Here is a 14,463-nt window from a genome sequence, read left to right as displayed (position 1 = left end):
ATTTCAAAAAGCTAAGCAGGAATAGAGTTGGTTGGAATTTGGAAGAGAAACCTCTGCAACCTCCTAGAGCTGTAATGTAGGCTGGTAGTCAGGGAATCCTAGAGCAGTGTTTCTCAATCTTGATGGCTTGAAGATGGGTGGACTTTAACTCCCAGAATTAAAGTAGCTGGCTGGGGAATCTGGAAGTTGAAGTTCACATATCTTCAAGCTGACAAGATTAAGAAACACTATCTAGAGCAGGGGACTTCAAACTTGACAGCTTTAAGACTTGTGGACTTCAACTCCCAGAATTCCTCTTCCAGTCATGTCAGTTTAGGGACAGCTCTGGGAGTTGAAGCCCACAAGTCTTAAACTTGCCAAGTTTGAAGACCCTTGAGGAAATGCATACGGTTACCAGGGGTCAGATTTAACCTGAAGGATATTTTTATATAACTTTTTCTAATCTTCCTTACATACCTGTTTTGAGCTGTCCCTGGGAGTGAGGAAGATGAGGCCAAAGCTACAGACAGGGTTGTCTCCTCCTAGGAGTTATAAAACTTTTGTTCTGTCAGGAAAACTGCAGCCCCCACTGAGACCTTCAACTTAATAGTTGTAAAGTATCTGAATAATATTAGCAGCAACACAAACACCATCGTTTGCTAGCTAAAGAATTTCATGGGAAGATTTTCGGCATGAATATATACCGAGACTTCATATGCAGTTGTACCCCTCATTAAAAGTGCCCTTGGGCTGATTTAATTTTTCACATTGGTTCCCTGGAACATTGTCTGCTACTGTTAAGTTTTATCTGGCACTGCCATTTTATTTTATGTTTGCCTGTCATCATAAAGGAGGCGAGGGCAAGAGAATCTGTTCCTTTTTGATGAAGAATATGTCTGCCCATCTGTTGACCATCATCTCGTTGCAGAATTATTGATGTCCTCTTGATCTGGCAGGCTCTCTTCTTTCTAAGGGCCCAATTAGATACCCTGTTTTAAAAATAACATAATCTTGGGAGTTAGAGTGTGTGGAGGGAAACTGAACTCTCATCCTCCCGTGGTGAAGAAATACGCTCTCTAAAGGTGGTTATTGTATTTCAAGAGAAACCTTTATTGGCACTAATATGCAACCTTTTTTTTCTAAGATGAAGCTGGAGAAACTATTTACAACAGAAACATAAGGAAAGGGCAGAATTAAAATTGAAGGTGGACAAAACCATCACTTGTCTATTTTTTTCCCAGCTCATATTTTTACACACACGCATATAAACACACTGGCTGGTCACTTATATAAAAGCGATAAATATTATTGCCAGTATTATTTGGTTTGAACTTTAGATTTAAAGTTATAAATAAATTCAAGTCTGCAAATTAGATATGGAAGAATTAAAAGGATAAAAACACCAATTTGTATTAGAAGAAAACAAAGGTATTTGCCCAAATGTGTTTTTATTCTTAAAATGTATTTTTATTCTTAAAGATTAAAATCACTGTACCTTGGTTCCAGCTATCATTGTTTCAGCATTTCTGTGAGATGCATATGTATAAATAAATTTTTATAGTTTCCACAGCAGTACTCCTCTTTTTTAATCTGAAATACAGCCTCTCACTAATATTTTTTTAGTTTTAGACATATAAAAGCCTTGTTATTTTGTAGGACTGGCATCACATGCAAAAGGAAGCTGGGAAGACACATGTTAACAACATGGCCCTGTGTCCTAGTATAAGAACCGCAGTGGCGCATTGGTTAGAGTGCAGTACTGCAGGCTACTTCTGCTTGACTGCCATTTGCCTACAATTTGGCAGTTCAAATCTTATCAGGCTCAAGGTTGACTCAGCCTTCCATCCTTCCAAGGTGGGTAAAATGAGGATGGGGATTGTTGGGGGCAATATGCTGGTTGTGTTAAACCACTTAGAGAGGGCTGTAAAGCACTGTGAAGCAATATAAGTGCTATTGCTCTTGCTATAATCATATTATTGCTAACTAGTAATTTACAGCATCTTCCAGCCTCACAATGATTGTTAAAGCAGCACAAAATCCATTTCATTTCTATTATCCAACAATACAGTAGTTGGAGACATTTGCAACTGTACTGTCTTTCCTTCTTTACTGTTTTGTTTTGTTTTTTATAAACTTTTTAAGTAGACCTTAAAAATTAAAGTAGCTTGGAAAGATGTACATGTAACATAGAACATTTCCTTAAAATATTTGTGAAAAGCACACAACAATAAACTCATCATTTTTTCTGGAAACCATAGTTTTCATTTTGGCCAACATCGTCCACTTTTGATACACACTTTACAAATCCACCACATACTAAGGGGTATAAAAAATGCAGAAAAAGAGCACAAAGAAAGAAGAAAAAGAACCTCAGGTCTCCTTGTGATCAACCTCAGGTCTCCTTGTGCCACATGCAGCATTCCATACTACCGGTAAGGACAATCCTGGTCATTTTGGAGACATTTGGGCAACTAGTCCACAAATGTGCAATCAAAGCCCAGTTTTACCCCAAGCATGTTCATCATTCTATGCAAGCCAGAATCTCTGAGCTAGAGACTCTTTGCAAACTGACATACTGTGCCCTCAACCCACCATTTAGGAGCTATATGTTGTATAATGACAATGCTCAAGAAATGCAAGAAATTAAAAAACACATCTCACTTTAAAATAACATCAAAGAGCCTCTTTTCTCTCTTGGGCTGCTCTTTCAATTCTACCCTCTTCTGCAATGTGGCTTCGTTGACTGAGGAACTGATTTAAATGCCATTCAATTACAGATAATAAGGGATGAAATAGAACTCTGCATAACACAATTGCCTGTTTAACTCCAACAGGTACCGTAGGCGCATTCTTTCATCTTCATTTTATTCACATTTTTCATGCTCAGGTCTTATAGCCGGCTTGGCCTCCAGGAGCCTGGCTGGTCATCTCCTTTCCTAATATTAGTGCTAAGTTTAGACGACTTGTGTTGCTTTGGGGAAAGAAAGAAATTGAACCAATCCCCTTTTCCATTTTTGAATCAGATATAAAAGGAGATTGCAGGAAGAAAATGGCACCTCCTGTATAATCTTCTGTCCAGAGTAGCTATTTCACTTGCTTCGTTTTAAAGCTAGTTCTGCCTCATGTAACTCTCCTGTACATTTCTTTCATATAGGTATTGTCACTAATCCACAGTTCTTTGAAACGGGGAAGGTGATCTAAAATATGGTACATTTCACAGAATGTCCAGCTAGTATTATTAAACAACAATACCCTTCCTGCAGGAATAAATCTAAAGATGTGGCCACAACAATGCCATTGAATCTCTATTTTATGTGTGTCACAATGTAGGTCAAAAAAAAGGCATGGCAACAGGGGATATTTAGCTGGTCAAATTGAAAGAAAACTATCTAAAGTCCTTCAGAATTAGCCCCACTGCAGCTGATTTTGGACCCCCAACCCCGAATTGTCCCCAAATGAGCAGAGATAGGAAAAGAGCCAACAAGTCTATGCTCTGCAGCTGCTGAGGTCACTGCTGAGACTGTGGCATCTTTTCTTTAATCATACCCGGTTGTTGCTGGACAGGCACATACATATACACGATTTTTTTCCCCCAATCAGTGAAGATACTGGAAACAATTATACAAAAAGCCCTTGGTCTCTGTCTCTCAGCAGGCCAATCCTCCAAACCCAAAAAGAATAGGACCAATGGTGCCATGGTAAGAAGCTATCAAAGAGAAGAGCCAGTTTCAAAGTGGACTGGACTGAACTGTGACATGAAAAAAATCCAGAAAACAATTCTCCACAACAACCCAACCCCATGGGAGAGGCATTCAGGTAATAGCTCACAATGTTGCTGGCTGCCCCATTCTAATCCCCTCCAGCCCACCTGGATCTAGGATCCGGAGCAGAGGATATGAAACCTGCCCCATACTTCCTAGTGCAGGAGTCTCCAATCTTAGCAACTTTAAGTCTTGTGGACTTCAATTCCTAGAATTCTGGAAGTTGAAGTCCATAAGACTTAAAGTTGCCAAAGTTGGAGACCCCTGTCCTAGTAAACACACACAACACCAAGGGTGGGATTCTATCAGTTCACACCTATTCACTAGAACTGGTTGTTAACATTCTAAGCAGTTCGGAGAACCCGTTGTTAGAAGAAATTACTGGCCTAATCCTGTAAGGAAGGCAGGAAGGAAACATTCTGGTGTTGCTTACAGAAATTGCCTCTCCGTTGACCCTTATTACATTCTTGGCAGGACTAGACTTCCTGACTCAGGAACTTCTCTGGAGTTTTTTTCCCCTCCTTTGCTGGTACTTTGCTTGTGTGGAATGACCATTCAAAGTTACAATGGCACTGAAAAAAGTGACTTATTACCATTTTTCACACTTACGACTGTTGCAGCATCCCCACAGTCATGAGAGGCCAGGCAAGGAGATGCATGCCTCGATGTGAGTGATATTGAGTTGGCCACACCCAGCCAATGACATGACCACCAAGCCATGTCCACCCAAACCATGCCCACCACCTAAGCCACACCCACAGAAATGGTTGTTAAAAATTTTGAATCCCACCCCTGCATAACACATGGGCATGGCAGAGACACAAGGGACAAATGATATCTATTCCCCTGATTAGAGGCTAAGAGGCATACAGATGCACCCAGAGATGCAAACTATTACTTTCTTACACAAAAGGAAACCTATTGATAAAGGATTGAAAAGAATTCCCTAAACTCTTATTTTTTTACTTTTAAGAAAAAATTATTTTCTATAACAAAACAATCATTTACTCTCCAATGCCGAAGATTATATATGCTATGCGTCTAAGAAGAAGTAGAAAAATGTAATGTTATTCTTAAATTCAAAAGAAGGTCACAGCATGTCCTTCTTATATTAAATTTGGTTTCTCTTCTTCCCCCCCCCCCCCACTTTTTTTTGCTTTAACATAACAGAATAAAAACATAGAACAATGGTAAACTGGAGAGACATACAATTTTAGTGCTGTGTTTTACACTTGAAATAATACACATAGCTGCGTGAAGGAATCATGTATCTAAAATTAAGCTTGCTGCACCATCACTGTTTTTAAATACATCCTGGGGAATGATCTGGGAAGCTGTTTGAAACAGACCACTGTCTTGCTTGCCGTAGCCTGCTCCTTCTGTTCCTAATTTACAATGCATTCCCCCTTTAGCTCATTCAACCACAGGCATCCTTGTAAAAACACACAAATCATTTGTACAGAATGCCAATAAGCCATGCATCATGGCTGTAAACACAGGCCAGCCTAATATCAGCCACAGATCCCAATCATTGGGTGGAGGATGAGTTGTTAGCCAAGTCTTGAGAACCACAACTGAACTGCCTTGAAGAAAAAAATTCAAGGTAGAGTTATAGCTTGTGCTTCAAGAAAGTGATTTTCTCATATCTGTCTATAATTGCCAAGTCTTGTAAGCAGTTTTGAAATTTACAAGGCACATGGAGTACTGATAGTAGAGCGGCATCTTAAACATTTAACTTCCAGCTCAAACCTTCCTCAAGAATAGAGAGAATATAAAGTAGTCCACAGAGATATCTACAAAGATTGGTCAAAAACATCAGGATGGAGGGTCCGTCGGTTTTTTATATGTATGGCTGGCATCTGACCTTATGGATCATACACCATATCCTGCTGACACTTCTGGGCAAATCCGATCCATATGTTTGAGATGGGCCAGTCAGTTTCCCAGGCTCACTCCCACCCAATCCATGGGTGACCAATCTATTTGAAATGGAAAATGGGAAAAAAAGGACTTCGAGCCTTCTCTTCCCTGTGCCATGGATTGTCTTGAATGAGAGAGCTTCCATTTTCCCACAAAAACCATTTTTATGCCAGAATACCTTGAGCCAGAATCAGTCTGCCAGAAAAATGGACTGCTTTTGAGAGGCCCAAATGGGAAGCAAGACATCTTCAAGCTGTAGTAAGAAGCTGGGAGAGAGCCCATAAGAAACTCAGGCTTTGCTATCACTAGGTTATTTCCTAAATAAAATACTTTTTTCAGACAAGCATGAGCTTTCAGGGTTTTCCTTTTGTGGAGAAGAAAAATTCTTGGTATACAGATTCTTTCTATGGAACAAAGTATACACAAGCCACCATTTTGTCTTTTCATCAGCCATGTCGCAGAGTTTTATTCTGCTTGTGATCAATTCCAGCTTAATGTTCTAAGTATGTTATTTGGTAGACTACAGAGGAGGTATTCAGCAGGGTCTAACCAGTTCTGGAGAACCGGTAGCGGAAATTTTGAGTAATTCAGAGAACCAGCAAATCCCACCTCTGACTGGAGATTTTACAGTATCCTTTCCCTGCCACGCCCACCAAGCCACGCCTACAGAACCGGTAGTAAAAAAATTTGAATCCCACCACTGGTAGACTAGCAGGATTCCCATGTTCTTTAAGCAGAATAATCCTTTTGTTCCTTGTTGTGGTTTCCGTTATGTGTGGGTGAAATGAGCACTGTGGAGCAGGAAAGAGATGTACAATATTAGCAGCTTGAGAGCCCTGGATGAATGCGGGCCAATCACACTGTTAAGATCTACTGCTGCTCAGACATAGCAGAGTAAAGAAGTGAGATTTCAGCTTCTTTAATACATAGAAGAATCCTTATACAGAATAAATGGATGGATGGATGGATGGATGGATGGATGGATGGATGGATGGATGGATGGATTGATTGATTGATAGATAGATAGATAGATAGATAGATAGATAGATAGATAGATAGAGTTCATTATCATCTTTTAATGACCCCATAATCGCTTGCGGGGTGCAGCCTAGGCAATTGAATGGAGCTGAGTGTTTAATGGACGGATGCCCTTCCTGTCACCAGTGCAGAGTTCTATTCAGCAGATATAATCTCAACATGCCCAGAGAGAGAAATATATATATTTCTCTATATATACATATGGATGAGCCTCCCATAATATCAGATTGCTAGAAAAGTAAGATTAGAGACGACCACAATTAAGCCCAAATTATCACTGCTAGCCAAGAGAGTTATTAAGTGAGTTTTGCCCTATTTTACGACCTTTTTGCCACAGTTGTTAAATGAATCACTGCAGGGTTTTTTGTTAGTAACATGGTTGTTAAGTGAATCTGGCTTCCCCATTGACTTGGTTTGTCAAAAAGTCACAAAAGCTGATCAGATGACCCTGGGTTAGAAGTACATGCCAGTTGTCAAGCATTCGAATTTTGATCATGGGACCATGGGAATGCTGCAATAGTCACAAGGGTGAAAAATCACTTTTTTCATTGTTGTTGTAACTTTGAATAGTCAGTAAATGAATGGTTATAAATTGAAGACTACTGTTGTCACATGCCAATCTTAAGGAGAAACCCATGTGATGTTTCTACCAAGCTAGAGAGGTTGTTTGTTAAGAACACCATGTATGCATGTTTCAAATACAGACACACCACAGTTTATCCAGGGACTGTTGTTATTACCTGTATTTTCCATTAAAGCACCCAATCCCTATGCTCTGATTTCTCTGTGGATCAAGAACAAAACAGCAGCCAAAGTATCCTAAATTTGTTCCTAAGTCATGGTGGCATTTGTGAGTTAAAGTTTATCTAAGAGTTCTCTTGAGATATGATAGCAATGAACTACATGCAAACTTGGCAAGGGAAGAGGCGGAACCCAAGCCACAGCTGCCATCTCCAAGCCCATATATAGGCATTTATTTATGGAAATAAATGCCAAGCATCCCAGCTATGCTTGAACAGTCCTAGCTAAGAAATGCATTAGTGATTATCCTGGGAATCTGTTCCAATCCACTTCTGCCTGTACAGTAATTAACATCTAGCTCAACAACTATTAAACAGTAGTTTGAGAATCCAAATGGAAATCTTACAACAAACAATATTGTCACCTTTACATCAGAGTCATTTACCTTTGGATCATACCAAGATTCCCTCAATCTGTGAAGGATGTTTTTTTTTCCCTCAATGGCCATAAAGAAGTATTTCATTAGTAGAGGCCTTATAATACTATAGTGACCATATTTTCTTGGGAGGGAAATACAAGGCAAACCCTAAAAAGGGACTAAACTGAAGACATACATACAGTAGAATCAGAGGGCTAGAAGGACCTCAGAGGTCAGACTTGAGAAAATATTATGAAGAACTTACTTCTCTGGGCTGGGGTATATAATAAAGAATTTTTGCTATGAAATAAAATTAGCAAATAGTAAGGGTAGTAAATCATAAAGCATTTTTAAAGCAACATGAAAAAGATTGTACATGATATATTATAAAAAGAAAGGTGGTCTTTGATTGCACAACTGCTGCTTCCATCTTGACTTTTCACACACACACACATAGACAGACAGACAAGCACTCACACACAGGGATGCCCTGACATTGGCAAATACTAGAATGAACACCCTTATTTTTTTTTTTCCCATTTCCTGTTCTTCATCTGCTCTGTACCACAACCCATAAATTAAGCACACTGGTGTTTACGGGCAATATTTGATGTATGGCCGTAATTGAGCCTGCCTATCCCAGTTGTAAATCATGATGGTCGGAAAAAGGGTTGATCATGTGACCAAACTTGATTTTACAAACTTTTTTTGCAGCAATTGATAAGTGAACACTGTGGCCGTTAAACAAATGCCATCGAGTGGCTGAAGTTTGGTTATGTGACTGCAGATGAGGGGGAGGGGTAACCATTGGAATGTTGAATCTGGGTCATAACTAGTCCCAGGGTAGATCTACTTTAAATGGTTGCTAAGAGACCAGTCATAAGTTGAGGACTACCTATATTGTAAAATTAAGTACTGAATCTTTATATAGTAAAAGTAAACTAGAAAGTGATTTTGGTTTTTTTTTTTAAAGGAGAAGCCTAAATAGATACATGCTGTTAGTTTGAGGTACAGCATGTCCCTTTATTTCATAACATTGGTCCAAAAATTCCCTGCAACTGATCTGATCTTCACACTCAGGATCTAGAAACAGGGATCCGGATGCATCTCCTGGGTAACTGGTGATCTTCCTTTTTATAGGGCAAATCTGATCTGCTAGCAAGTTGGGCTAAGCAGAGAAGAGCATAATACCAAACAGACAGACAGATGTCTCTATTATTTTGGGACCTGAAAATTAAAAAAAAAAATCATCCCTGGGCACAAAACAGAGGTCATAAAACACATTATTGGAAGAGGTAAAGCAAAGATGCAGCTGTTGAGGAAGTGATATTGTTGTCTGAGTAACAGCAGGCTTACTTTCTTTGCGAACCTCATGGAGAGCAGCGTTCAGTTCTTCTCTAAGGACAGGAGCATCTTTGGCAATTTTCTCCCCTTTGTCCAGCAAGTTCCAAGTAGCTTCTTCCACAGAAGCAAGAATTACACGAGCTCTTTTGGAACATCCTTTTTTCTTGCCAGAAGGATTCTGGGGGCAATTCATTAATGTGGTCACCTAAAACATAAAGGGAAGAAGGCCCACATCTTCATTTCTGCAGTTAAACATGTCGCTCTGGGTCTACATCAAATAAAGAGGCGCAGAGATATCAGCAGTGAGTGAGCTCCAATTTAAGGACCGTGTCAGCATATAACAGGGACATATCCACATAGAATGAACAGGGGGTTATTTCAGGAATCAACGTATCTTATGCTATAAGCCATGTTTTGCTTAACCATGTTCCTGGAGCTTTCAAAATAAATCTTAACAGAATAATAACAGACTTGCAAGGGACTTTGGATATCTTGTTGTCAAGCAAGAGACCTTATTCCATTCCAGACAAATGGCTGCCCAGTCTCTTCTTAAAAACATCCAGTGATGAAGCACCCACAACTTCTAAAGGCAAGTTGTTCCAGTGGTTAGTTGTTCCCACTGTTACGAAGTTTGTCCTTAGTTCTAAGATGCTTCTCTCTGTTTCTTGTCCTGCTTTCTAGTGCTTTGGAAAATAGGTGGATCCCCTGTACTTTGTGGCAGCCCCTCAAATAATGGAACACTGCTATAATGTCACCTCTAATCCTTCTTTTGACTAGACTAGACATATTCAGTTCCTGCAACCATTCTTCATATGTTTTAGCCTCCAGCTCCCTAATCATCTCTATTGCTCTCCTTAGACTCTTTCCAGAGTCTCTATATTTTTAATATGATAATATATGACAATATAATGTGACCAAAATTGGATGCAGTATTCTAAGTATGGTGTTACTAAGGCTTTGAATCATAATAGAGCTGGAAGGGACCTTGGAGGTCTTCTAGTCCAGCTCCTGCTCAAACAGGAGAACCTACACCATTTCAGACAAATAGCTGTCCAGTCTCTTCTTAAAAACCTCCAGTGATGAGGCACCTACAACTTCTAAAGGCAAGCTGTTCCATTGGCCAATTGTCCTCACTGTTAAGGCGTTTCTCCTCAATTCTAGCTTGCTTCTGTCCTTTATTAGTTTATTAGTTTCCATTCATTATTTTATAAAGTGCTTTATAAAGTGATATTAATATTTCACATGACCTTGATTCTATTCCACTCTTAATGCAACCTAGGATTCTGTTGGCTTTTTTGGCTCTGTCACATACTGCTGGGCTCATATTTTATTGTTCATCTCCCCTTCACAGTTGCTATTATTGAGCCAAGTTTCACCTAATCTGTACATTTGAATTTTCTTTCCTAAGTGTAAAATCTTATTTTTCTCTTCACTGAATTTCATTGTGCTAGATAGGGCCCAGGGTTCAAGTCTGTCAAGATCCTTCTGGAGTGTTGACTATTCCTGCCAGTTTAATGTCACGTGCAAATTTGATGAAATCCTGCTCTATTCTCTCATCTAAATCATTTATGAAAACATTGATCCACATCAAATTCTAAGTCTTAAACCAGTGTTTCCCAAACATTTTACATCCTTTGCCCCAAATTACTTACCAGAAAGACTTTTTTACCCAATGTAGTGGAACACTTCAAGTCAATTTAAATGTCCCTGTTGTAATTGGGTAAAGGATACTTGTGATTACCCAAAGAAAGATATGTTTACCTGATTTGGCATAATTTACACAGTATGGGGAAACATTGTCTCAAACCATGGTTTCAAAACTCCAAACAGGCCAGCCAAATACCAAGGAGCCACTTTATAGTTTTGTGTGATGTGTGAATGCAGCCAGGGTACAGGAAGAGAGAATTGGCCGTAAATTACTCCACTAAATTAATGATGCAAGAGGGGGTGTCATCTGTGAGCAACAAAATCTATTTAAAGTTTAATTTTGATTCCCAAGACAACTTTAAAGTTATCCACTGATTATTAAAATCTTTTCCTCACCTATGCTAAGTTAAAGGGAAATATGGTTTTTCATTTTAAGAGTCTCTTTTAATGAAACTATATTTTTTAATATCTGAGGTGTGAGAACTGTTGGAGAGAAGTGAAATAGTATTTTAATAAAATAGCAAATTTACAACTGTCCTGAAATACAGAACCGGATTCTCCTTTTCACTTGGGACATGTGAAATTATGTAATTAAAATATTTCAGAGGAAAAACATCCGTGCAAACTTTTCTAATTCATTAGCATGTCAGAATTTTAAAAAATGAGGTTCAAAATAAATCAAGCCTTTAAAATGTACACTGAGGACTGTATATAAGAAGATTGAAATGCTTTGGAAAGAAATGTATTTATAACAGGCAGAAGCATAATAAACACAGCAGTTCCTGCAAGGATTAAACTGTATGTTGAACATTATCCTATGGGAGAGGAATGCTGAATGCTCTATAATTGGGAAGTTGCTGGCAAACAGATTAAAACAACAGTTTTTGTAGTGGGTCACGTGGTCTACTCCCTCTGTAGATATACAGTAATGATTTTTAAAATGGCCTTATCTAAAGAAGAAAGAAGCCGAGTCCTTGGCAATATGGATGGAAGATAGAAGGTTTTAAACACAATAAAAGTAACTATCCAGGGTAAATCTATTGAATTTCAGTGAAACATGAAATTTTTCATAATTATTATTTTTTCATATATTCATAATTATTCATATTGTTGTGGGAAGTAATTTTCATAGAAATAACACAACATAGAATAGGATTTTTTTTTATAAAGCAAGCACTGTTTACAGCCAAGTACTCCAAAGTGATCAATAGTAATCCCAAAGGTGGAAGTGACGGACTATTGTTGTGGTCGTTGTTGTTGTTCATACTACTATTACTTAAAGTAGTATTTCTTAAATTATTTTCATATAATACATTCGGGGGATTGATGAACAATCTGAAACATAAAGGGGTTGATGAGCTGAAGTGCTTGAGGACTCCTGAGTTTAACTGATTAACTGATATAACTTTTAACTGATTTTGGAATAATCTATGAACATCAAGCCAAAATTATTCTTCCAGTCCTTGCTTAGGCCATAAAATGAAAGCTCATCATTTATTAATATCATGTCCAGGGAAGCACTGTGAATTCCAAACATACAGAAAAGCCTGTCCACCATCTGCAGGGAGCACGTCAAAAAGGTCACATACATGCATTGAAGCCTCTCAATTTTTTTACATCCATCTAACGCACTGTTTGCCAACCTTAGCAACTTTAAGATCTATGGACTTAGACACTCAGAATTCCCCAGCCAACCATGGTCTAATAAAGAGGTCTCCAAACCTGGCAACTTTCAGACTTGTGGACTCTGGGAGTTGAAGTCCACAAGACTTAAAATTGCCAAGTTTGGGGATCCCTGGTCTAACATCAGATCAAACAAGCTCAAATTTAGTAACTTTGCATGTGAACCATTGTAGTTTAACTAATGGTTAAATTAGTTTCATATTATTGTCATTATCACATTTCACATAGTTTTAGATTCCACTTTATTACCTAGATCAGTGTTTCTCAATCTCAGAAACTTTGAGAAGTGTGGACTTCAACTCCCAGAAAACATAGATTGCTCTTTTTGGAATTTACTCACGGATTCTAGTCAGGTTGTTTTATAGACATAGTTTAATTTCGTTTTTGTTTTACTGTCTGTTAAGATAGATTTATAAGTATTCACAGAGCACTTCTGGACACAAAGCTTGTACCAGTCTAAAACTGTAATAAACTGACTGGTTAATATTATTGTCAAGCATGAATTCATATATCATCAATGGGAACAGGTAGATGCCTAAAGATTCCTTTAACAAAAATTCTGTGTATGTTTTCTAAATTGTGCCAGATACCACATGAACCACACAATGAAGAGGTTCCATGTTTCATTTCTCATCCCACAATCCACTTTCCTCTTGATGTGGTCTACCTGAATTATGAGGGGTTCCAGCAACTTCTCCACAGTATGCGTCTGAATCTGTAGATTCTGAGGATCAATTTTAATTTTCATGTGATCTGCTGCTGCCATTTTACCTGTAAGCTAAAGAGAGTTTATTTTATAGTAATGCTAGACAACTCGTTGTTTCAGACATATTTCCTTACCAGATTCTTCAGAGCTTTCAGCAAAGAGCTTCTAATGAACTTCACTGAAAAAGTTCTTAAAACTTCAGGGAGCTATTCAAAGATGTATCTGCCTTGAACTGTTTAGCACAGTGAAGCATCACCACAGGATATACTTTTATGGCATTTTGTACTAGGTCAGAAAATGCTTTATGATAATTTTAGGGGGCTAAGTGCAATTTTTTCATATTGTCAAATTTATTAACATCCTCTGAAATTTGAAGAAGGCAATAACCATAAAAAATTAACCACCACTTGTGGGGCTTCAATGCTTATGCTTCTGCACAGGAAGATAAAAGACCAATTCCATCCCCATTCAGATGGAACTTCAAAAAATAATCTATTTTAGGACTGTTGTATTAACTCAAACAATGCAAAATAATAAATTTGAAGGCACTCATCTGTATAGATGAATGTTTTTCAAGCTTGGTAACTTTAACAGATGTGGACTTCAGCTCCCAAAATTCCCCTGCCAGCATTCCCCAGAATATAGATCAATATTTGTTCTAAGATTGTTCCCAGGCTTTTTTTTCTTAAATAGCTGTCAAAACATAATATTTGTGCAAAAGTAGAATCAAAAATGGGACTACATCATGTCTGATTTCTTCAATGCAGTTTTTAAAATCTGCAATAACACATATGGTAGCATTTCCACTACCCATACTTACCCACTCGGCCTACTCAGGTCAAGGTTCATTTCAATTACAGTCTTTGGTTTGCAGAAGTGCCTTTTCTTTATTACATTGTTGGAACAAATTCAAATTATTTTATACAGCAATACAGGTCTCCCCCTCCCCACTTTAAGCATGATTTAGTTAATATATAGGCACGGTTGAAGCCAGTGGCTGTGAAGAAAAAAAGTGCCTAAAATTTATTGAAAAGAGAACAAAACCACAGACAATTCTTTAGAATAGAGCTCCAACAATTCCTAGCTGTTGTTGTTCCTAGCTGTTGTTAACAGTGGCTGGGAATTCAGGGGCTTGTAAGTCATCAGGACTGGAAGGCACCAGATTGGAGAGAGCTTAAATAGACTAAACAGAAAGAGGATTCACAATTAATGTGAATGATAAATTC

The 14,463-nt window shown here is 38.3% G+C and overlaps 1 protein-coding gene across 1 annotated transcript in view; it reads right to left on the bottom strand.

Annotated features, from left to right (window-relative positions):
• The window catches only part of CTNNA3 (catenin alpha 3), a 711,430-nt gene that overhangs the window by 689,158 nt on the left and 7,809 nt on the right, over positions 1–14,463 (bottom strand). The window contains exons 2-3 of the mRNA XM_026714519.2: positions 13,199–13,309; positions 9,214–9,406 (exon numbers count right to left, since the gene is read on the bottom strand). Of these exons, the coding sequence (XP_026570304.2) occupies positions 9,214–9,406; positions 13,199–13,309 (304 nt within the window). The remainder of the gene's footprint in view (positions 1–9,213; positions 9,407–13,198; positions 13,310–14,463) is intronic.

Source organism: Pseudonaja textilis, chromosome 4 (assembly GCF_049901715.1).
Source record: "Pseudonaja textilis isolate UNSWEBS1 chromosome 4, rPseTex1.2, whole genome shotgun sequence".
Classification (NCBI taxonomy): Eukaryota; Metazoa; Chordata; class Lepidosauria; order Squamata; family Elapidae; genus Pseudonaja; species Pseudonaja textilis.
The sequence above is the reverse complement of the archived record's forward strand: the minus strand, read 5'-3'. Positions and strand labels throughout refer to the sequence as shown.